This window comes from Panicum virgatum, chromosome 3N (assembly GCF_016808335.1).
Source record: "Panicum virgatum strain AP13 chromosome 3N, P.virgatum_v5, whole genome shotgun sequence".
NCBI lineage: Eukaryota > Viridiplantae > Streptophyta > Magnoliopsida > Poales > Poaceae > Panicum > Panicum virgatum.
Window position 1 is genome coordinate 2,493,829 of NC_053147.1, and position 24,544 is coordinate 2,518,372.

The 24,544-nt window shown below is 44.1% G+C and overlaps 2 protein-coding genes and 1 long non-coding RNA gene across 7 annotated transcripts; 1 reads left to right on the top strand and 2 right to left on the bottom strand.

Annotated features, from left to right (window-relative positions):
• Positions 1 to 1,184: 1,184 nt before the first annotated feature.
• LOC120663665 (protein FAM135B-like) lies at positions 1,185 to 7,237 on the bottom strand. 4 transcript variants are annotated; one of them, XM_039942546.1, is made up of 14 exons: positions 6,540 to 7,236; positions 6,083 to 6,168; positions 5,124 to 5,278; positions 4,966 to 5,030; positions 4,659 to 4,845; positions 3,809 to 4,072; positions 3,585 to 3,718; positions 3,308 to 3,494; positions 3,129 to 3,188; positions 2,785 to 3,039; positions 2,442 to 2,700; positions 2,146 to 2,351; positions 1,966 to 2,016; positions 1,185 to 1,827 (listed from the first exon to the last, which is right to left on the bottom strand). In XM_039942546.1, the coding sequence occupies exons 1-14, from the start codon at positions 6,773 to 6,775 to the stop codon at positions 1,537 to 1,539; spliced, it is 2,436 nt and encodes an 811-aa protein (XP_039798480.1). In that variant the 5' UTR covers positions 6,776 to 7,236; the 3' UTR covers positions 1,185 to 1,536. The 4 variants fall into 4 exon arrangements, with proteins under 4 accessions (XP_039798480.1, XP_039798479.1, XP_039798481.1 ...); XM_039942545.1 differs by having other exon boundaries at positions 3,305 to 3,494; XM_039942547.1 differs by lacking the exon at positions 1,966 to 2,016 and having other exon boundaries at positions 3,305 to 3,494; positions 6,540 to 7,237.
• A 3,060-nt stretch (positions 7,238 to 10,297) lies between these two features.
• On the bottom strand, positions 10,298 to 19,462 carry LOC120663666 (WD repeat-containing protein 48-like). Of its 2 annotated transcripts, none has more exons than XM_039942551.1 (18): positions 19,114 to 19,462; positions 18,365 to 18,497; positions 18,055 to 18,213; positions 17,174 to 17,236; positions 17,007 to 17,096; positions 16,628 to 16,921; positions 16,398 to 16,495; positions 15,620 to 15,655; positions 15,395 to 15,515; positions 15,079 to 15,315; positions 14,436 to 14,531; positions 14,284 to 14,349; positions 14,073 to 14,111; positions 13,859 to 13,993; positions 13,229 to 13,581; positions 12,664 to 12,757; positions 12,066 to 12,251; positions 10,298 to 10,881 (listed from the first exon to the last, which is right to left on the bottom strand). In XM_039942551.1, the coding sequence occupies exons 2-18, from the start codon at positions 18,461 to 18,463 to the stop codon at positions 10,783 to 10,785; spliced, it is 2,265 nt and encodes a 754-aa protein (XP_039798485.1). In that variant the 5' UTR covers positions 18,464 to 18,497; positions 19,114 to 19,462; the 3' UTR covers positions 10,298 to 10,782. The 2 variants fall into 2 exon arrangements, with proteins under 2 accessions (XP_039798485.1, XP_039798484.1); XM_039942550.1 differs by having other exon boundaries at positions 18,365 to 18,504; positions 19,114 to 19,389.
• Positions 19,463 to 19,780: 318 nt separating this feature from the next.
• On the top strand, positions 19,781 to 22,402 carry LOC120667421. Its single transcript, XR_005672179.1, has 2 exons — positions 19,781 to 19,966; positions 22,123 to 22,402. It is a non-coding gene; the product is annotated as an uncharacterized LOC120667421 (long non-coding RNA).
• Positions 22,403 to 24,544: the final 2,142 nt, after the last annotated feature.

Here is a 24,544-nt window from a genome sequence, read left to right on the forward strand (position 1 = left end):
TTTAAAGAATATGCCATGTTTTGTCCTCTAGCATATTTACCATGTCATTCAATTGTTTTGTTGGTAATCCCGCTGGTTCGTTCTATTGTTTTAAGGGTGCTTCATCTCGTTGAACGAATTATCTTTGTTTGGATTCATGATGAACTAATTTGTTTGTGTTGTATGTGTTCAACAAGCATCAGCAATTTCCCGCTACTTTAATGCGATAGCCATTTTCTTTGGGCATGTCGGAATACTCAATTGCGATGGCTAATTGTAATTGTTTATGGCCTACTGCTCTGGTTTCTGGTAAATCGGACCTGATGAAAAAGTAGCAGAAACTGATGAGGAAAGGTAGTCTTCCTTGTTGAAATGCAGCTGAATTCCACCATCACCTACTGATTACTTGTCTGCCACATTTTGGATGCTTCACCCCTTAGCGTAGTCATGCAGAATTATTTTGAAAGATGTTAGTCATGCAGAATGGCTGATCGACACAAGGACGGAGAGAATGACATGGGAGAAGGTTCTGTTTTGTTTGGGCATCAGCCAATTCAGCACCCAGCTGTGTAGGTAGCGCTGTGCCGTGAGCTGTCGGGTCCCTGACAGAATTGTTCTTGGTCAGAGCTGTTTCAGGCTTCAGCAGTGGTAGGCTCACCCAGCTTGTGCCTCAACAGCAGCAACAGCCCGTCCCTCTCCCCCGGTCCCCTCGCCGGCTGCTACCGTCCCTGGCGTCACGTTCGCGTCGGCGGCGACAGACGGCCCCCTCCAGTCCTCCACCCAGCGCTCGTCTCACATCACCAGAGGTCGGCACGACGACCATGCTCGGCTGCGGACCGTCGCACCGTTCGCCCCCTTGACCCTGTGCTGAACGGATCAACCAACTCTGCTTTTCAACAGTCAAACTGTTTACCGCAATTGCCATTCTGCCTGTTCTGGACAAGGGTTCAGACGTGCAGCCAACATCACGACCAGTAACCAGATCATGGTGGTCACGGTTGCCACCGGAAAAGCCAGCATGTCACGCACATATGCAACACTGACCCGAGCATGACCGAACGAGGAAAGGACGGCTCGACAAGCAGTTTTAGAAGCAGATCCAGTCATGGAAACATGCCTACACTGGACGGCCGGCTGTATCCACTATCCAGATCTATCAGGCAGGCTAGTCGTCTCATCTATAAAGCAGGTTACAGGCTCAGAGATGAAAAATCAAACGTAAAACACTTGTTTGGACACAAGAAGCTCACTGATCGTTAGCACATCCTAAACTGTAGTACTAGATACAACAGACAACAAGGATTATGAATTCACAGCAAAGGTGACCATCTACAGCACTATGAATGGAACTGAAAAAGAATCAGCTATTTATACAAATCGAATCTAGCAAGCTGGAAAACAATTGCTGCTAGGATCTTTACAGCGCTACCCGTCTTGGTGTTGGATTCTTGTGGAGCATTTATGCTATGCAAGCTTAATTTTCCTTGCTTGGTCAGTACTCAGTAGTGTGCACTATTGGTTTGGTATGTGGCGGTATCACAAAGACAAGCGGTGTCGTCATCGGAATAGGTCAGGGAAAGACCACATGATGAACTTGGCATAGAGGTCAGTCTCCAGGAACTCGATGTGGGCAGCTCTGCCAATCATGGTGTTTAGGCTTCGACCTTGATTGGACTGGTCGAAATTCACATCACATCGCATGAATATCCGGGTGTCAGATGACGGCGCACGGATCTGATCTAAGCAGTTGTTGAGCATTTCTGTGAAGACTTGGCCCTTCTTTGAGGTGTCAGATGATGCAGCTGGACAGAGCTCGATTCTCGCGGAATGATATGGCACATAACCATCCTGGAAGAAGAATATAAATGTGTCATTACCTACGGTATGCAACAAGGACTACAGATGCTAAAAATAATGTAGTGCAGCAATTTCTCACTCCACCTGACAAGTTAATTGAAACTATTAGACACGGGAAAAGTGAATAACCTGTGGTGACGATAGCAATATGATATTTTTGAAATTCTCCAATGTTTTTAACTGTATAAAGGATAATGAAAACAATAATAGTTGGAGGTAAGTTCATCTTAATGTAAAAAAAAGCTGATATAAATTGTGACTGCTTGAATGGCCAAAGTTACTCCAAAGTGAAGTAGGCTGACATTGTACCTTGCAGAGCTTATAGAAGTATGTATTCTGGGGGTCTTGATCATCACTAAAAGTCAGTTGATGGATGCACTGCGCTCCCTTGAGCTTTTTTAGCAGCCAGAGTCCAGAATTGAACAAAGAATTTGAACTGTACCAGTAACCCAAGTGAGGCCCTGATATTGACATGTAAGTGTAGAGATTCTTCAAGTATGGTTGTAATGCAGGCTCTGTTAAGATGGACCAAAAAATTAATTTAAAAAATCAGCAATATATCTATCAGTTGTTTCAAAGGGTTTGTTAGGAAAGTTGGAAAAGACCTGCCAGGGCACTTCTAATGATGATATTCCCAATGGAATGGCCGACAAAACTCAACTTCAGCTCTTTGCAGCCTCCATATTTTAAAAGCTTATCCATTTTCTTTTTCAGGAAAGCAACTACTTCCCCAGCCAACCTGCTACCCATTTCTTTGAAGTCTCCAGATGTTTTATCTTCATTAGCCTCAGACATTAGGCAATCAGCTCCAGGATCCAATAGAAGCCATTGATTTCTAACAAGACGTAAATCCAAATGGTGACCCTGTTTATTCAAATCAGAGTAAGGTTCAGATAACTACTACACTTTTAACTCGTCTCAAACTTAACACAGATGATTGGAGCTTGCCTGAAAACCATGCACAAAAATGATGGCTCGCAAGATGCGTCCATTTTTTTTACCACCAGCACTACTTTTGGTTGCCAAAGAGTCTCCTTGTAGTTTAGGTAGCACAATAGTATCCTTTTGTTCCGAAGCATTCAGAGCCAGATCCTTGCTGGAACCATGTTGCGGAATAACCATGACATGTTGTTCTATAAGAACAACAGGAACACGTGAAGGATCAGCATAAATGTGCATATCTTGAACAGACTGTGTATTGATCTGCAAAATGCTTCAAATCAGTAACATGTTTCAAAGGCAAGTTTTGCACTAGTAACTGTTCTTCTCTAAAGAATAGAGCAGTGTCAAACCTTCATTTGTGCTATGCTTTTCCTATGTAGTTCAGCTCGTGAAGCAGAGTTCTGTACAGGCTGCACATACATATAGACCGTTCAGTAGAGATAAGAGTGATAAATACTTATGAATAGAACTTCTTGGTGTAAAATGTCTGAAAGTCTACTCTAGATATTCAAGAGGGAGCAATTACATCATCATGGAACTTCCTTGAACCAGAAACTCTAAGAAGGGAATGACGATGAGACGAGTCATCATCCATACTCCGCAAATAGCGATGAGGGATCTCAATTTTTGAGTGAACAGTCCATATTGACCATTCTGCCTTCCTGTCAATAGCCCAAACATCATGCAAGTAGTCCAATATCTTTGTTTTGTTTATCCTGAATAGATCAAGAAAACATTGTTGGATATGGCAATACACAACTACTACAGACACTGCAAATACATGATAAACTTAATAGAACACTTGCCTATGAAATTTCAAGAATGCATTCCATAGAAGTGAAAGTTGGCCGCTCACAGTTAGAAATAATTCTAACAGCTCTTCCTTGGGAAGTGTATACAGCATAGAATCTTCTGTACCATTAACTACATCATTGGGTCTCTGCAGAAGCCGAGCATAACATATTTTAAATCCACAACTTTCTTATTTTTAAGATAATCCTAGATCATCATAATAGAAAATTAAACATACCTCTAAAAATTCATGTAAAATTCCAGCCAACTGTCCAACACCCTTGCCAGTTGCAGGGAACACTTTACTAGAATTAGATAGCCCGGAATTTGTCGGATTAACTGACTCATATTTACCAAGATTCATGTCAGCACCATCTAAGTCCTCTATTCTCTTACCAATAGAATCACTGATTTTCTTTAATTCTTCAAGCAACATTTTCCTAGAAGTTAATAACGCCTTTACGATGTGATATGACGTAGGACCTAAACCTTGGTCGGGTACCTGCAAATAAAATACCACTTTACTAAAAGAATTCAACAAAAGAAAACAAAAACATAACATCAATGATACTAACTAAACTTGCAGGATCCAGTTATTGGGAATTAAATGCAGATTATTTCAACATATAAAATATAGCACTTATATGATTATTTATGCATTATAAAATAGTTACTCTAGAAAATAATGAAGTTTCTGACTAATGATTCTCTCTAGACCCCCAAAATTAAGAAAATAATTGAACATGTAGAGTTTGATCTGAGACATTTGTTTCGAACCCAACACCTAGGGATTGCAAGATTTCCAGAAAGCTTCCATCTCTGGAGTCAGTACAGGTTTCCAGCCCATCCCACAAGAGTCGTGCCGGGAGTTGGCAGTAATTATTTTTAATTTGTGGATTCAAACACCAAGTGCTTCAATCTGGAATACCACTACATTTGAGCTAAGCATCCCAATATAATGTTTTATGCAGTCATTACAGAAGTTATTCACCGCATCCAGGTTTTTAGGTAGTTAAAACATCAACAAGTATGCATTGGACCGCCATTTTCAAAGAACATTAAAGCTAAAACTTCACAAACCTGTGTACCTTCAATGATGGTTTAGTTGCACCAGCTTTCAGGTACACTATATGTAACGTCAGGTCAACAAGCACAGAGTGGAACGCATCAAAGTGAACGGGACAGTAGGAGTGTAGACCCAGGAGAGCTCTGCGTGGGATCCTAAATTCATGCACAGCTGCTGAAGATGCGACACTAGAAGATTGAATCTCAGACCTAGAACTCAGAAAGGCAAGAGCATAATCAGTATTGCCAAATGGAATTCGTAAATACAAGTGCACTGGAGTATGCGCAAAGTCTAGGAAGAACATAAAAAGTGGTAAAATGTCTACTCACCCAGTTTCAAGTGTCGGGGCATATATCAGCTCGAACTTCAACATCACAGCTGAAGCTGCTGGACCCTAAAAAAAGGGCATAACCTAATAAGGCTATAGTACTTAAAAGACTACAGTAATGTTGGCTCAAATAAAATAGAGATTAGCCAAAAAGTCAACCTCTTCTTCGCTGTTGAATATGTTGAAAGACACCATAACCGAGAGATAGATATCTTGTCTCGCATACTTGATCCGAAACGGTTGTGTGTAGAAGCTATTATCAACATCATCTATTTTCCAAATGCCTAGTGCATCGTCCGCACCAACATCAGAAGCTGCACAATCCACCTAACATGTCATTATCTATTAGCAAAAAGATATCTGCAGAGTACTTGATGAAAGAATCTCATGATCACCAGCAACCAAAATCCACTGACATAGTTCTTTACTTTATAACAAAACAAGGTATAGAGCACATCTGGATAGAGAGCAAAAAGATAGTCACTATAAAATTATCATACAAGTTGAGGAGAAGATCCAGGACAATTGTGTTCACATGCTCAATAAGAACTCAGGGAAAAAAGTATGACAGGAACTAATGGTCATCCTTTGGTTCTGTTTTCAATATCTCATCATCATTTTAAGTTAACACCAAAGAAAGTGCACTCCTGAGCTAGCACGATTTGACAATTAAGTTAGTACAGAAAGAAGCATAAGCATTTACACGTAGATTGTTAGATATACTCATGGTATAGGTGACAAGTACAGAAACAAGGGGATATTATTGATGACACACCAGTAAAGCTATATTCCATATCCAGCTACACGACAAACTTCTTTACGTTGTCAAGGTAGAATTATATGGAAACAAAGATGGTCTGGTAGTTTCTTGACATAGGGCACCTCTGAAAAATGACAATGAATACTACCTGTAAATAGGCAACTTACTATTCTCAGTATCATATACTACGGATAGTATCAGGCAGTACTACTGAGAACAGCCAAACAGTTACATCCTGTATGCTAGCATATGTACCAATTTAAACGTTCACTTCTACTGCAAGCATCTTGAAAGTGAAAGGTATCAGACCAGATGATCAATGCAAAATCCAGTGCCCACTGCCCAGAGAGATGCGAACCTTCGTATTGGACGACCCTAGCAGGTGAAGCCGGTGTTTTGGTGCCACTTTCCTCCCACATTGCACTAATCTTCATTTGGTACCATCTGCATAATCAAAAATTCATCTCATGAGAAAGAAAAATCAATGCCAAAGGATTACTATACAGACGTGACAAAAGCTTCAGACGAGGTATCAAGCGAAAATTGTCCGCACATAGCTCAAGGACAAAGTTTGCAGTGAGGGGAACAAAATTAGGGGCAAAATGTCGGAAACAACCGACCAAATGAGAAAGCTAACAAAAGAAATGCAGAAATGCTAGCGACAATCCAAACACGTAGCCTAGAAATGCGTAGTGGCCGTACCCTTTACCTCAAAGCACTTGGAACTTTTCATGCTCTCCCTAAAAGGAAATAAAGAACCTAAACCCGAGAAAACTTAAACGGGAAAAACAATGACGAAAAGCGAGAATTCTCACCCTTGCTGGAATAGATCGAGGTTGTGGAAGCGGTGGATGTAAATGGCCACCTCGTGCACCGTGTCCATCACGTCCGGCGGCCTGAAGCAGATCACCGGACCCTTGCCCCCCGCTCCCGCGGCTTCTTCTGCTGCGGCGGTGTCCACCCGCCACGACGCCGGCGAGACCCTCTTGGCCGCTGAGCGCGGGCTGTCCTGGACACCGCCGCCGACGAGGCACCTCATGCGGCTGAACATCCGCGCCGCGCCCGCCGCCCCGATCCGCGCATCCCTCCCTCGATCCCAGCGGACGGAGAGGCCTAGGCTCCCTGCTCTATCTCTGTTTAACCCTAGGGTATGGAAGCTTCCGGAGATTCGAGGGTAGCTGAGCGCAGCGGCGGCGCGGGGGGAGCGCGGGGAGTTCACCACTTGAACTGCGACGGCGTGAGGATGACACGCGGGTACCTTGCGGCGTCGGGGGCGGCGCTGGGTTCGGCTGCGGCCGGACGGGCCCCACGCGGAGGAGATTCGGTAGATAACAGATCGGGAGGCGATGGAAGGACTGGGGACCTAATGACGGCGGCGCGTGCAAGCTGGGGACGGAGGCGGCGGCGGCGGCTTGGTGGCTGACTGGGTGTCTTGCCAGTGGGCCCCGCTCGCCGGCGTGTACGGAGATCGGAGGCGGAGCGGGAAAGCGGTGTGGTGGTGGAGCAGGCGAGAAGAGGAGGAAGGAGACAGGGATTTTAATGGCCGACTCGTCTCACTGACAGATGGCTCCGCACCGGCTGCGGGGCCCGTGAGCAGCAGCTCGAGGCGCAACCCGTCCCCACACGTCGGTGTCCCGGGGCCATCGGCCAGCACGTGCAGCCGAGGGAGTGGACGGGAATAAATAGGGCCGCGATGAGATGGCCGTAGCTGTACAGGTACGGGTAGGTGGATTAGGGCCCACCTGTAAGAGACCGTGAAGCTCCGCCTTCCTGGAAAGTCGTCCTCGTCTTCGCGGCCTCACGGTCACGGGCGCGCGGCGGTGGAACGGTATCCTCCACCTGAAAGCGGGTTTCGTTGGAAACGCTTTCGCTTTCCGGGCACGGGTGGGGCCCGCGGCACATCGGTCGCCCGTCCCGCGGTCCCGGCTGACAGCGCTGCCCGTAGTCTCCGCCGTGGGCCCGCGTGGCAGAGACGGGCGGGCGGGACGTACGCTACAATGTCAGGACAGAAGTCAAAGAGAGAGAACGAGCAGGATACTGTAGAAACAAAGCACAAGGGGGGTTGCTTTCGTTTTCGGAATTTGGGAGGATAATCCTCGACATGTCACTGTCACGCAAGCTCATGCGATTTGAATTATTATGGGAAGTAGTTTAATTCACATTAGTAGCACGTATACGTACAGCAAACAACTCGTACGGTATCTCCAGACCCTCGCCCTCGGTCGCTGGCCCCACGTGCCAGCGAGACGGCGTGGGAAGAAAAGGCTCGAGACGCGGTCGGAGCCCGCGCCGATCGAGCCAGGCTGCCGTCGCGAGAAGGCTGCCGCGGCGAGATCCGGACGCGCGAGAGGGAGGGATGCAGATTGATTCCGCAGGGGGGCGCGCGTGATGATCGCGGCCGGGGCTTTACCGGACACCGCCTCGGGGCCAGGCGCCGCGTGCGGCACATGGCGAGAACATGCATGCTCCGTGTCGCGGGGTAGCTGGTGAGGCGAACGGGACGGGGCGGATGCGATAGATGGGAATTCGCAACGGACAGCGGAGGGTGCCGCTACTGTGCTTGATTGATGCGATAGATGGGAAGAAGCCAGCCGTGGCGAATTGCGAGAATCCATGCCATTGGAAAGCCGTGCTCCTCCCCGCCGCCTTGCTCCCCCGCCTCCCAATGGGAGCTCCGATGCTGCCCCCGGCATCTCCGCTGCCACCCTCCCTAACCGAGCTTGGCGTCACCTTCTCCTTGCCCCCCGCAGCCGGCACTGCCCACCGGCTGTACGGCCCCGCCCGGCTAGGGATGCCAATGGTTCGGTTTCGGCTCGGATATCCGCGGATTTCGGGTCTAGTAGGTTCAAATTCGAGTATAATTTTCGACCCATAGTTTTCGGGTTCGGGGTTTCGAAACTTATCGGGTTCGATTTCGGATTTGATTTTTCACCCGTGGATACCCAATGGATAACCGTTTGGAGATAAAACTAATATTTTATAGTATACTTAGTAATAAGTTTGTTTACTTAGACTACAAAATTTATAATAAATTAACTTAGAAAATTATTTACTATTTATTGCCTCTTGTTTATACATGTAAATATTATATATATCTTGTACATGTTTATAAGAAGTATTTATTTCTCTTACTATGTTGCCATACAAAGCGAGTTTCGAATATCTGCGGGTTTTTTTTGTTTCAGAGATGGATTTTGACCCGAATCGGTCTTCCAGTCGGGTTCGGGTTTTAAATTCGAATTTCGGCTTTGGGTGCCCAGACACTCCACCCGATCCAAACCCGACTCGTTGCCATCCTTACGCCCGGCTGGCGGCGCTCTCGACCGAACCGTCGACACCGCCTGGCCGCCGCCGGCCCGACCCACTCCTCTATGGCCGGCTGCCATGGAGCCCCCCCAGCAACCCGTGATCATAAGGCCGCCGCCGCCTTCCACCCCGCTCCGCCCACCTACCACCCTTCCCTCCCCCCTTCCACCCCCTCCCCTTCCCCTAGCTCTCTAGCTGCCGCCCCCCCCCCCTCCCCTGCCTCGAGGTTGAAGATGAACAGGGCTAGGAGCGGGCGCTGCTGCAATGGCTCGGAGGAAAATCGCGCGCGCGATAAATAGAAATCGCCGCATCGTTGGCGTCAGGGGCCTGTAATATTGACAAGGGCAAATTTGCTGCTAGATACATTTGACTTTTCAATATTGATTGTGGCTGCCGAACACTACTCAATATTTTTTATATTTGCCAATAAATACTTTTCAAGTTTGATATTTGCTACAAGACGGTATATCTATTAAAATAATAATTTTTAGATTTAAAGGGGAGAGAAAATAAGTAAAAGGACCAAAATACCTCTACGATACCATGCTGCCCAGACTTATTCATAGATAATAAAATAATTATTTATTATATTGTTTGCATGGTTGTATGATTTTTAATGTTGGGTTCTTGTTTTTTTGGTGGCGATCCCCCACATTTAATTATAGTGCAACTTGTTATATACATAATCCTTTTCTGTCTATAAATATATTTTGGCAGCATAGGCATTTTTGTCCCATTACTTATATTCTCTCTCATCTGAACTAAAAAGATATTATCTCAATAATATAGCGTCTTGTAGCAAATATCTAAAGTTGAAGAGTGTCAATTAGCAAATATATGATTGAAAAGTGCTACATGTATATGGCAACCAGGATGACATGACAACAGGAGAAAGCAAGCTACAACCAAGATCACAAAAGTTTGTGAAAATACACGTTTAAATGTGTTGATACTAAAAGCATTCACCGCTCCAACAACGCACATTTATATTAAAAAATCAATGCAAATTTCTATTACCTTAAGGAGAAAGCTATTAGAGATATTCTATGTTTACAAAATACAGATAATGTTTAAAGAACACCGTCGTGCAATACGCATGCCTAATATTTTCGTCCGCCTTTAAGTTGCATCTCTAAACAATCATATTGCACCAAGATCCCTGAGACAAGCCTCAGCAGTATTTTTAAATAAGTCACTTCAAGAGAGCATAACAAGTACGCACTCAGAAACGACCAGCGAAAATGAGGCATAGCTCACGACAGCAATGTCGCCAAAAAAAATTTTATTGCTCTTGACTGAGTTCACATCTTCTCCAGGTCCAAACCAAACAGGTCGAGAGGATGCAAGTATGCAACAGATCGAAATCCAATAATCGATGGCAAAAGGCCACACTATCTCAGCCGAGCATCTACCTTACAAATCATATATGTAAAGAGAACCGAAAAAAAAACATACCCATTTAATCTTTTATTAAGAACCCAGTCTCTACATTTACAAGCTTGGCAGCCACCAGAGAACCTTATACCTGTGCTATGATACATCTTACTAGCAGAGCAAGATCAGGAACTTTACAAAGAAGTCGCTTTTCGAGGAACCGCTAAGGTGACACGAGCAAAATATTTCTGTAAGATTATTCTCTCTAAGCCATAGGTATCTTCAACAGTTCAACGCCACCAAAACAACACCATCTACAGTGCAGACATGCTGAACGCGTCTGGAGAACCAAGTGAGCATGTACATCTGAACCAGCGATCATCTCGATTGGACCACTCTATAATGAAGAATCAAGTCTTCCGGCTTCTTCCAAATATATGTTCTCACTGTAGCCAAACTCATCTCTTGCGATAGAACCTGCTTCATAGAGTACACATTAGCACAGCAGCACAAAACACTGTAGAAAATTTCCCTAGAACGAAGGCCACAAACATAAATCAATATTTGGCATCTCTCTATCCCTTCAGTTGCAGAAAATCTCAATCATTACAACAGTTTTATGTAGGTAGAACGGGAGGGGAGAACATGAAATTTTGAAGATAAGGTAAATTTGACTGCAAATAATTTTTTACAGTGCTAATTATGTATGATATGCAAGAATAAAGCTACAGGAAGATCATTATTATTATGAGGTCAAACTGGTAAGAATATGTTTGTTTTTTATGAGTATAATATGGCAGAATTTACTGAAAAACTAAGGAGTTTGACAAGTCCATGATATGGATTCTGCTCAAAAGGTGCCTGTATACTGCAGTCGGTTTAAAAACATGGAAAAAAAACGTGGGAGCTGAAGGCCAACAACAACATAGCCTTTTTTCCCCAAGCAAGTTGGGGTAGGCTAGAGATGAAACCCGAAAGAAATAAGTTCAAGGTTCAGGCACATTGATAGCTAGTCTCCAAGCGCTCCTATCCAAAGCTATCTCTTTAGAGATATTCCAATCCTTAAGGTCTCTCTTAACCGACTCATCCCACGTCAGTTTAGGTCTACCTCTACCCCTCTTTACATTATCGACCCGCTCAAGAACCCCATTACGCACCGGCGCCTCAGGAGGCCTTCGTGGGACATGTCCAAACCATCTCAACCGATGCTGGGTAAGTTTCTCCTCAATTGGTGCCACCCCGACCCTATCCCGAATAACTTCGTTCCGGACTCTATCCCTCCTTGTGTGCCCACAAAACCACCGCAACATCCGCATCTCTGCTACACTCAGTTGCTGGACATGTCGCCTTTTTGTAGGCCAACATTCAGCACCGTATAACATCGCCGGACGAATTGCTGTCCTATAGAATTTGCCTTTTAGCTTTTGTGGCACACTCAGTTGCTGAATGCCTATAAGTAACACCATAATCATAGGAACCCATTGATGATGAAAAGAGTGAACAAAACTGGAAAACATCTTGGCCAAACTATTTATGGAAGACTACTACAGGTGGCAACACAAGCTCGTTATAAACAAAACTGTCTTCCATTTGTTCTTAATGTAGATAAAATGACAACTAAATATAGAATACGCCGACTATATTTAGAAAAAAAAACTTACCTGGTTATTGCACAATATCTCTACACATGGCTTTAGTTTTTGCCATGGCTTTAGTCCAATCCGTGAAGAACTATCTAGCGCTGAGAGTTGTGATTGACCAGAACTCAATCCCATAGCAAATGTGCTGTCAGAGCCTCCATCCAACGGTTTATCAAGAACGAGTTTCTCAACCACATAATTAGCGACCTGTACAACGACATGGAATAAGCTGTAAACTATGGAAGAGTAAATAAGGTGATTTATAAATGAAAATCTTTCACAGTTATAATAAATTACTGAATGCTATCCAGTCACGCGATAAATATCTGAATGATTCAAATCTATACAGTTAGCTATTTTAAGGTTGCAAAAAAAAAACTATACAGTTAGCTACTTTAACAGAAACATGCAAACATATATATATAGGTAGTAAGCTATTCTGATGTCACAAAAGCATGTATGCAAACACAGTTGACTATTGACACAAAAAGTTCTCTCCATGCAGAGCTGATTCTTCCATTCAGCACCAACCACCACTTATATCACTGTGTATTGGGGGATTCACCATTTCACAACATCTTGCATTTGCTGTGGATCAATGATTTTGAGAACATCTTACTTTGTGAATTCTCAATATCCGTGGAGCACTCAGCTTCCCTTGAGTTATGTTTGGCGCAGGCGATCCTTCAGCAGGATGCAAATAAAAGCCACATCTGCATTGAACAAAGGAAAGAAACATCAGGAACTTTCTTCCAAAACAAAGAAACATCACGAACAAAACAACACCATGAAAGCCATGGTAACCTAGGGTGCACCCTGTATCACATTGGTACAGCAGAAAGCATCATCCATAAATTTTCATTTGCTCATATCTTCCTCGTTTCCAGTAAGACAAATAAAACCTGTGGATGCCAATGCATGTATGTGTGCAAACATCTTTTTCAGTAGCTCCGCACAAATAACACATTATCCCAGCTAGAGGGGATATTATGAAAGCACCCCACAACTGGAATCGTTACAAAGACATAGTGCACGACTGAAGACTTAAGAACCACAGTAACTCAAAATTTAGAAATGGAATATGCTAATACATTCCAAATTAATTTAGCTCTGGCAGACAACAAAGTTCCAGATATCAAGTGAGAAATATCTGAGGACAAGAGGGAATTGAAATGAGAACTTACTTTGTATTCTCCTTTGGATATCGATTGTGGGTGACACAGTCCACACACCACCATGGGAGATCACCCTCAGTTCCATCCAAATCAGTAATTCTCTTTCTCCAAGGTCCTCCACTAGAACCTTCCGTGATAATTGACGGAGGCGAAACTGTAGAAAACTCAAATGATGGAAGCACATGAGTTGCATGGTTTTCAGTTCCATCGTCCACCTCGGATCTCGAACGAGGTGTGTCTTTTGACAGAACATCTTTCCCTGATGAACTATCCCCATTTGACAAACTATGTGAACTAGACTTCTGTTTCCTTTTACTCCAATGAACTAGCAAACCACGAAGTGTCTCCTGAGCCAAATTAATCTGCACAATTTTGGGGGAACAATTCAGAAGATGAGATTTGGTGGATTCAGTATCTCGCTTCACTCGACTGGAGGTGGCAGCTCATATTTGCCAAAAATGCACTTTATTGATATGTCCAGATACTTTTCAGCAACAAGAATTAAAAATTCATCATTAAAGAAAACAAATCTTTACAACAAATTTTAAAACAGAAACCACACTATCAGCTCAAAATACTAAAGATTGAAGTGTGAAAACAGATGTAACCAGTACACAGAATATATATTGCGGTACAGACCTTAAGGTCTTCTTGTGCTCCAGAAACATTTAAGTCAACTGCATATATTTCAGAAGAGAAGCATTGTGGAGTATCCAGGTGGACAGACAAGCATCCCAATCGAGCATCCATGGTGAACCAGGCAGGTATGCTTACCTAATAATCAATTAAAAATTACAAAGTAATAGGTAGCAAATTTTAATACAATATAGAAATCATTGTATTTCAGTAATACCATCTCAAACAGCTCTTTTTTCTTATCTTCAAAAGAAACCTGCATATAGTGCATAATCAAAACAAAGGAGTTAAAAATTTAATAAAACAAAGGCATCAAGTAAGAGATAGTGTACTTACGAAACGGGATACAAATAAGCAAAGCCAATAATTAACATGCATGCATATATCTTAGGGAACAATCATCCAAGAAATTAAGGACAAACAATAACCTTGCCAAAGTCTTCAACAACAGCTCCCCGGGTAATCTCCCACAGCTTGACAGAACCAGCAGTGTCCTGCAGAAAAGGAGATGGATGCATTTGCCATGATACCACTCCTTGCAGTTTCATAGCAGGAAATGTAAAAGAAATTTTGTAATCACCTTTGTCAGTACATGCCTCCTATTATTCATTATCTCATGCTGGATTATTGCTGGAACTCCTGGGATAACAATAGATGGTTCTTTGTACACAGGTACCTAAAGTAGAATAGACTACAGATACTTAGTAATCACCATTAGTTAACAAGTTGCTGGCAGGCAAGAATTTAATGGATATAAATGCTGTTCATCAGGCAGTGAAATATTAAATAAAAGAATAGCAGAATGAATGGATTGAAAGAACTTTTGCAGCATCTGGCATAATGTATGAACAGTATCCATGTAGGGAAATAAGAATATTAATAAAACCGCTAAATCACCAGAATACTACACTGAAAAAAGAGACCTAGAGGCCCACTTGGGACAGATCTCAAGTTTAAGCTTATTAGATTTCTGTTATAGAAACTTATTAGATCCTACTCAATTAACACTTCCAAAACTAACTTAGAAGACAAGTTAATTTCTATGTTCGTAATTATGGTGTCAAGAATGTGCAAAGAAACTAACATTATGATCTGTATGTCCTCTAATAACTATTAAACAAAGTTACTTTACAGTGTACTGACAGAAACACAAAATGCTTGCGATGCGTTTTCTTCAGAAAAAGAAATATAATTTCATAAAAGAAGACAACTCTCATGCTTACAGGTGCTGATCCCTCTAAAGAAGCTCGTGCCCTTGAGAATGACAAATTCCCAGCTAAGAATGAGCCACCCTTTTCGAAGACCTTTTGGGGTGTGCGCCCTTCAGCTGGCCATCCATAAACAGAAGAATCCGTTGTTGCAACCCATATTGTGTCATCTTGCAGAGACAACTGTAGAATAGGGTATTCATTTGTGCAGAGTAAGACACTCTCTCTTGTGGACAAATCAGTCAGGTATACCTGCAATACAGTGATTATATGAAAGTTCCAAACAATGAAGCAAACTGACTGTTCAGCACATGTGAGATAATTAACTCACAGACTGGTCTCTTCCACCACTGTAGACATGCCCAAATGAAGGAGTGGTTGCAAGCGCCCAAACTGAATCAGTATGCACAGCATAAGAATGAACACAACGTTGCTGTCCTAGATCCCATAGTCTGCAAAGCATATAAAATACCTAAGATGTCAAAAGCAATCAGAGAATTTATGTCAACCACAAAGAAAGAGGGAGATGAATTGGCTGTTGGAGCTGCGTATTTACCTTATCATCGAATCGGATGATCCTGATAGACAATACCTAAAAACATTGTTAAAAAAGATTAATAAGCCATTTAATGAAAGCAGACCAGATGTTATAGTTCCACAAACCCCAGGCCAAAGAGAGACAGACCAATCCGTATTACATCTTTTTTAGTAGTTACAGCCAAAATCAGCAATTTGACCAAACATATTCAGGTTAAATGTAATATCAGCCGCTCCAGGTCAACCATCACCATCACGGCCATAATGTGTTATAATTTCCACGTCAATTCATTTAAGAGTAACATGAAAATGGATTACATGGCACATTGCTCCACTAGGATGGTGACCAGTAAAATTGACTCTGCAAACTAATGTTGCTGTTGATATTAGTTTGTAGATCTAAACAGTTATAAATTCCTGATCTGGATTGATTAATGAAATTGCATAGTTGGTGGTTTGGTCCTCGAGTGCTGACTCGTTCAAAAGAATGTTTCTGGAGCAAATTTTATCCGATATAGACAATACCCATTGCTCATAGTAAATATATGAAAGTATGAAACCAATGTTAAATGTGATGCAAACTCATGTACACTTATCAACAAGATAAAACTGTAGAGAACTCAATAGTCACCTATACATTATCATGCAACATTCGGGATGGAAATAGAATTAAGATGGAAGAGAAGTGTGCAGTGAAAATAAAAATTGTGAAGCTCATTTTTAAGTAATGTTGCAAGGACAGGAATAGCATAGCCTAGACGAATTTATAAGAGCTCATTTGATAATGCTAGACACACCTTCCTGTGGAATCAAGAAGTAAGGTCCTGATATTGTCTGTGTGCCCCCTCAATTTCATCTTTTTTGAACCTGTCCTGGGATCCCATACTCGAACAACCTGCATAAAAATAAATGTAAGGATTTTAGGAGAGATCTTTTAGACAAAAGTCTACAGAAACTAAAAGTTCACTGGTCTCCTAATCACAAAGGAAAAAATACATACTTGGCCCAAAGATGAAGAATGCAATACCTTTTCAGTGCCACCAGATACAAGAAGGTTTCCTGTATCGTTCATAGCCAGTGCATAAACTGAATCTTTGTGTCCTTTGGCAGTAATTGGACTGTACCCATGAGTTTGTCCATTAGAGGAAGCGATGTTGCTACTAGAATTTACATTGCACAAAGTTGTCAAAGCAGGTCTGGAGTTTCCATTAGGAACCTCATCCTCTTTTGCATCAACAGATTTGGCTACAGGAGCAAGAGCAGCATCGATGTCCCAAATGAAGACCTCACCACCAAGACCACCAGAGGCAACAATGTTGCTCTGCAATACAGAGGCACAAAAAACTGTAAAAACAAAAACAACAAAGAAGCTAAAAGTCCCACAGAAAAGCACAAGCATGGATTACATTCTTCTCGGCAGCAGCAAGACAAATCACATAATCAGAATGCTGGCGGAGAGTCCTAGTACAGGCACCCTCGGAGAAGCAATTCCACACCTGTGATGAAGATATAAATTAGAAGACATGCGCACTCAGCAAACAATATTCAAGAAGGAAAGCGTTACACAATAAACCTTTAGGGTCGTGTCTGAGGAACAGGAAACAAGCTTTTCACCAACTATAATAGCATCATTAACCTGCATAATAAAGAACAGCTTAGAACGACATAAAACACTGAACAGTACTACTATTCCACTTTACAAACAGAAAAACAAAATTATAAAAAATCTATTGCCACCATTTATGTGGACAGTTCAAATAGTAATTCTAAAACATATAGTCGCTCTTCTTTCAGCTAATGTTGTTTTGTCCAAATAAATTAACAAAGGCCTAGCAAATATGCTAAAGATAAGAGAAATTAGGTCATCCGTTGACATTGGCCTCTCAACTTTTATCCAATAACACCAACTTTTATCCAATAACAAACGACGCAAACAATGTTCCAATTTAAAAACTGCAGTTAAGAAAAAACATATAAAAAGAAAAGGACAGAAGAAGGGACAGACAATAACACAAACCAACTTGAATGTATCAACTTAAATGTTCATTAATAAAATGTACTCAAAAGGTCGATCATAATGGTCCGAACAATAAATGAACAGAAGAAGGGACAGAAAATAACACAAACCAACTTGAATATATCAATTTAAATGTATGCTAAGAAAATGTACTCAAAAGGTCCATCATAATGGCCCAAACAATAAACTGAGTTGATTTCATGTTAAAATATATGGATACTAGCATGAATGTGCTAGCATAGTAGCATTGGATTCAAATAGTAAACCTCAGATTGTCAATTGCCGTGCTAAAATTTATAGACAGAAATGATATAACACACATAATTTAGAGGGATCATTTCGGATTTCCTTAAGCAACATAACTAAGAGATATTTCAAGCACTCCTTGTTATTTCAAACAGGAAAAACAGCTTGGACTAAAAAATAAAAGGGCATACCCAATCGACATGTGACTCAAAAGTTGCTGAGAAGCTTGCATCCCCATTATTTAATTCCCATCTTTTCAAGGTACCATCACGACTCCCGCTAAAAAGATAATCACTTCTACTAAATGCAGAACCATTTAGATAAGCCAAGCAGTTGATCCCTGCACAATGCTGAAAAAACAAACAGAATGAAATGTATCAGCAGGACATAGGAGTGGTGCATGGATTGTTCGAAACTCATGGAGAACACCTAGGAACAGCTAGATCTAAAGAAACAAAATCAAGAGAGCTGCCATCGATGGTTTATTTATGTACAACATACCTTTTTAGAATCAGCATCATTAAGCACATATGTGAAGCGCTTCTCCTTTCTCGGTCGAGTCGAGCCGGCCGTGTTACCAGCACTCCCAACACGATGCATTGAAGGAAGCTATCTAAACTTGGAGCAACTAAACCTACAAACTAGTGATAAACATTTCATAAGGGCACTGGGATCACATGATAGCCAGTATCTAGTAAGGTTCAGCACAGCACAAACTTTTCCGCAAGTGTCTGCTTGGCAAATTTGTGCCTCGAAAAGGTCCGGCATCTAGTTGGGTCACACCCGCTCGACCGCTCTTCATGTGAAACAAGGGCAATTCGGAAATCAAAATAACAGAAACGTACCATTTCAGACCTCTAATATCAATAAAAACACGTGGAATGTTTCCTAAATTCTGTCGACTGAAAACTTAAAAGATAACACTTGTAGCCAAACAAGCCAGAAAAACTATGGAAAGGGTACAATCTGTTCAATGAATGGTTGAACACAAAAGGTCAAAGATCTAAGTCAGGGCAAAATTTGATGATCACTGCACCACTAGTTTCCACTTTGGCCCAATCAGTGAGCCGAACACTAACGAATCAAGGTCGGCACCAATCAACCCATTAATCGGCAACGGCAGCGGTTTAAAACAGAGGAGATTGACCCGAATAGTCCTAAGGTCCGCGAGGCTACTGCGAGACGGGGACAAGGTTGGACTAAGTAGCATGGCCACGGCATGCACTACGCAGCAAGCAATCGATCGTCACCTGAGATCGGGCGACGGGCGGCGATCGGCGGCGCGCCGGCGTCGGGATGCGGGCCCGGCCAGCGTAGAGCCGGGGGGCGCAGATCTAGGGTTTAAGGCGCCGCGGCGCGGCCGAGGCGCCCGGAGAAAAGCAGCGGGAGAGGCGGGGTGGACGGCAGCGGGGCGAGCGGGCACGTGGGTTTAGGGAAGTGGGGCGGCTGCAGCGGCGGCAGAGGCGGTGGGAGTTGCCGCGGCGCGGGGCGGACGCGACGGGGCAGAGGAGGACCGGGGAGGAGGAGCCGAGGAAGGAAGGTGGGTGTCGTGTAGTTGGCTATGATGGGGGTGGGCCGGGCCTGAGGACATTGAGTGACGTCACTTCTTGGTCCAGGCTGAATCAGAGCTTGTATGGGCTGAGATGGCCCGAGCTGAATAAGTGAAAGTGGCCAGTGGGGCCCCGGTTGGACGCTTGTGGTGGACGGGCCGAGGCAGCAAATCGCAGAATCCAGAAGCGATTTGCCTTTCCTTATCTGACTTTCTTGTTATATATCCTGGCTGTGGCTATTTACAGGTACGTTTTCATTAATTAAAAAAAAAAGAGAGCGCTATTTCGTCCGTAAATAACCATATGACCCTACAAAAGAAAGACCCAGCAAAAGCGGCGATAAGCGCGCAAGACAAGTTGTCGGCTGGTCGTTTCCGCCTCCGTCTTTTGATTCCTGCGTCTATTTCCGACTCTGGCCTGTGGTGAGTCAGGGCAGAGGTCTTGATTTCTTCTTAAGGCGATGACGGGGAAGATACCGGCATCACCGCCGCCATAGAGTTCCATCACCAGCTTGACGCCGCCCGCCCAGCCGCTTCCTCCAGTCTGTCCTCAGGTAAGGTCTTCCGTTCCGTGGCCCTGTTAGTTCTTTTTATTTGTTCTTCACTGGTAAAGTGTAAGTGCGTGCCGCATGTATTTTCTGAAGACTTTAGACTATCTTTCTATCATAATTTGGCATTCATAAATTTATAGAATACTATACTTATCTTAGAAACTTAAAGCATACACAAGTACACAACGTTATTCACAACTGCTGGTCCTTCTGGAAGTGAGTGTCTCTCCAATATCAACTATTTGGTGATGCAAGTACTCCCTCCATCCTGGAATGTAGGGATTCTAGAGTTCAAAATTTGTACTCAAATGTAAGACATTAGAGTTTAAATTTTGTACTCAAATGTAAGACATTCTAGGTTGAAAGTGGATCAAACAATCTTAATTGTACATCGTTTTTTAGTCTTTTCCAATAAAAACAATGTGCATGTAGTCATGTAGGGAGAGGTGCATGAGAAAAGTATGGTACATTAATTAGCACATATTTAACTACTCAAATAGAGTCACAATGCTTAATAATTAGAGGTAAAAGACTCTTTTCTCTATCTTCATAATCTGTTGGAAACATTCTAGAATGACCTACATTTCAGGACGAAGAGAGTATACAATAGTTATCAGGTGGAGTAATTTGGTCTGTTTCACCATAGCATGATAATATACTGATTGCAATGGCCATAGAAACCCGTCATGATAAGAATTTATATCTTTTTCCTCATGCTCATTATAGTGCTACTGCATCTTTGCCTCCACAACGCGGAGTCACCTCCACCAAAATTCAAAGAAGAAAGAAAACTGATGCAATTCCATGAGCACTGCCTAGTATCATAAAGATCCAAACATGCAAAGAAGCAAACAGCAAAGAAACATGATAGGAGTTATAGAGGAATACTATACTAGATCGAACTCTGGGGGCTTGGGCATTCCATATTCCTTCCAAAGCATAATAGAAAACTCCAAAATATTGATCGGAGGAGGATCGAAGAGCGTTTCGAGAAGAAGCTCTCATGTTGGAAGGCTAAGCACTTGTCGTATGGAGGTAGATTAATCCTTATAAACTCGGTGCTTAGCAATTTACCCATGTTTATGATGTCCTTTTTTGAGATAACAAAGGAGGTACTGAAGAAACTTGATCAATATCGATCAAGATTCTTTTGGCAAGGTTATAAAGATAAAAAGAAATACCGCCTAGCAAAATGGGACATCATTTGCCGTCCTAAGGATCAAGGAGGTCTTGGCATTATAGACATTGATCTTCAGAATAAAGCCTTATTAAGCAAATGGATAATAAATTTGCTTAATGGTGAAGGGATGTTGCAAACATTGGTTAGGAATAAATACCTAGGCTCCAAATCTCTATCGCAGGTTGAGACCAAACAGGGCGACTCTCATTTCTGGAGAGGGCTCATGAAAATAAAAAACGAGGTCCTAGCTAATGGTTCTTTTCAAATAAAGGATGGAACACAAACGCGGTTTTGGGAGGATACATGGGCATCAAACCAGCCATTCAAAAATATCTACCCCACTATATACAACACCGCTCACCATTCGCATGATACGGTGGCAAAAGTCATGAATTCAACATTGTTGAACATCTCTTTTAGAAGAGCGTTGGTAGATGAAAAATTGGATGAATGGCTAAGACTAGTAGCACAAGTCTCCAACTTTAATTTGACTCAAGGAAGAGATACTTTTAGCTGGCACTTAACCAAGAGCGGACAATTTACGGTTCGCTCGATGTACCTTCATCTAGCTAACCATAACTTCCCTTTCCGACATAAATTTATTTGAAAACTTAAAGTTCCACTAAAAATTAAGATCTTCCTTTGGTATCTGCAAAAGGGGGTTATTTTAACCAAGGATAATCTTCGAAGGAAAAACTGGAAGGGCAGTCAAAAGTGTAGTTATTGCAATTGTAACGAAACAATCAAACACCTCTTTTTCTATTGCCAACATGCCAAGGTAATCTAGAGGACTGTCCAAGTTGCTACTGGTTTAACCCCACCTAGATCGGTAACCCACATGCTTGGGAATTGGCTTCAAAATTTTAATGCACAAGAGGCCTTTACTATTCTAACAGGGACAGCGGCTCTATGTTGGGCAATATGGCGTTGTCGAAATGATATTATTTTTGACAACGTTAAACATTCATCCTTTATGCAGGTTATTTTCAGGGAGACCTACTGGCTACGATTTTGGTCAATGTTGCAGCATAAGGAGACGACAAAGGATCTGTTCATTAAGATCAACACTTCTTTGGAGATAATAGCCTTAGAAATGTTTGCGAGTCATGGATGGAAGTATAATAATAGACTTTGTCAAGCTTAATTTTTTTGTTCTCCTGTTATTCAAAAGCTGGAAAAATTGTAATAATTGAATGTTATGTACATTAGAGTCTGGAAAATTCCATTATCTAAAAAAATATTCCTTCCAAAGCCGAAAACTTTCCTCGTTCCCTTTGTTTTCTTACGATTTCGATACATCTATTATTTCCGTGGGTTTCAGATCTGCGATTTGGGCGGGGATCCGAAATGGCGTCGGCAAAAGGTATGAAGCGCGCTAATCAGTGCAAGAGGAAGCGACGAACTTCCATCGCCGGCGCATCCTACTATGCTGCCGCGGTGGAGGAATCGGAATCCTCCCCATGGGCATCGCGGAGCGTGTGCTGGCCAGCGACGTCACAGACTACATCCGCTTCCGCGCAGTCTGCCCCGCTGGCGGTCTAGCACCGTGTGCCCGCGCGGCCGCAGTGTTGTTGACCCGCGCTTCCATCCACGCCACTGGATGATGCTGCCGGAGGGCTTTCGCCTGTACCCCAGGCCACACCAAGCTCCGTGGGTTGGTCCGGTTCTTCAACCTCCGCACGGGTGCCTTCGCTGCTGTCTGCCTTCCTCTCTTCCGGGACCATTTCGCCTTGGATTCGGTCGACGGCCTCCTCCTCCTGCAGCGGGACGACGACATGGCTGTGCGACTACTCCACCCTTTCACGGGTGAAATCGTCGAGCTCCCATCACTTGCAACGCTCATGCCGCAGCTGAAAGCGCTCTTCAACCCCTTTGATATCGCTCAAATCAAAGAGAAAGGTTTCTTATGCTATCTCCGAAAAGTTTGTGCAGCTGTCAGCTACAGCCCCGATGGAGTGGTCACTGCCATGCTTGCCTTTAATGATATGCTACCGCGCGTAGCCTTTGCTACCTCTGAGGATCACCAGTGGACTCTCTCAAGTTGGGAAGCCCAACGACCGAGAACGGGGATCTTGGCATTGAAAGGCAAGCTATACTTTCTCACAACCCGATTACAGTTTTTTGTGGTCGATCCGCCCCAACATGTGGGGAAGAAGTGCTCTCCTCCTTCATCGTCCTCTCTGCCGCCACCAAAGATGATCGCTGTTTGCCCACTGGACAAAATCAGAGCCCCTTTGTTTCTGGCAGAGTGTGACTCAGAGGTTCTATTGGTTGGCCGCACTGACGAATCGAGGATGCATGTCGTTTCTATATATCAATTGCGCACCGCTCGGTGAGCTCTTGATGTGGCCACGACAGCGAAAAAACTTTCGTCCGCTCGATTGCCATCCGTCGCTCTAGCGCGCCCCGCCGATGCCTCCTCGCCCTCCCCTCACAGGTCCTACATGTCGCCAGCACATTGGTCGGAAGCTTCTCGGCTCCTGCCGGCGGCCTATTAGCCTTCCCGTCGGTGCTCTCCAAAATATCTACTACCTCTACAATCCTCGATGCTCCCATCGGACGCGCTGCGCCGCCTGTCACAGCCCTGAAAAAAAAAGAAGGAAAAAGAAAATAAAAATCCTCCGCCGGGCCCCACCTGTCAGCCTCTGTCTTCCTTTCCTCTGTTTTGCTCGCGCCGTGCGGCACGCGTCGCCACGCCGCCGGCGTCGATCCTCGTTCCACGCGTCGACGATCCTCGATCCGCGCGCGTTCTTATCCGTGCTGAGCCGCCCCTCCCCTTATCCGCGCTCGCCCGGCTCCCGTTCCCCGCCTCAAACCCTAACCCTAGCCGCCATTGCCGCCGCCGCAAGCTCCGAGCTCCGCCGGCCGCCGCGATTCGCTGCCGCCGGTGAAGCCCTCCACGATTTAGCTCGCGCGTCACCTAGACCTCCCCATCCTCGATCGATTTGAGCCTTGACCCGGCCTCTTTCCCCTCCCTACAGGGCCGGCGACGAGCACCTCGGTCCGCCGCCGCCTCTGTCCGTCGCGCCGCCCCTCCGCCGCCGCTTCTCGCCCGCATCACCGCCGGTGAGGCTCGCCTACTCCTCCTCTTCCCCATGCGCGCCGCCCCTGGTCTGCTCCGCCCTGCCTCGCCGCACCGGCTTGCGCCGCCGCCGCCGTCACCGCGCGCGTGCGCGCGCACGCCGCGCCGCGCGACGTCGTGGCCGCGCCCACGCCGCGGTCAAGGCCGCAGCCTACCTTGACCCGGCCTGGGGTGGGTCGCTGGCCCGTGGGACCCACCTGTCGGCCTCTGGCTGACGGGTGTGGCCTGATCCGGGTGTACCTAGCGAATTAGCTAGGGTTCCTTTAGGTTTTATTTTCCTGCAAGCTTGCAAAATCCATAGAAAATCATGTATAGCTCC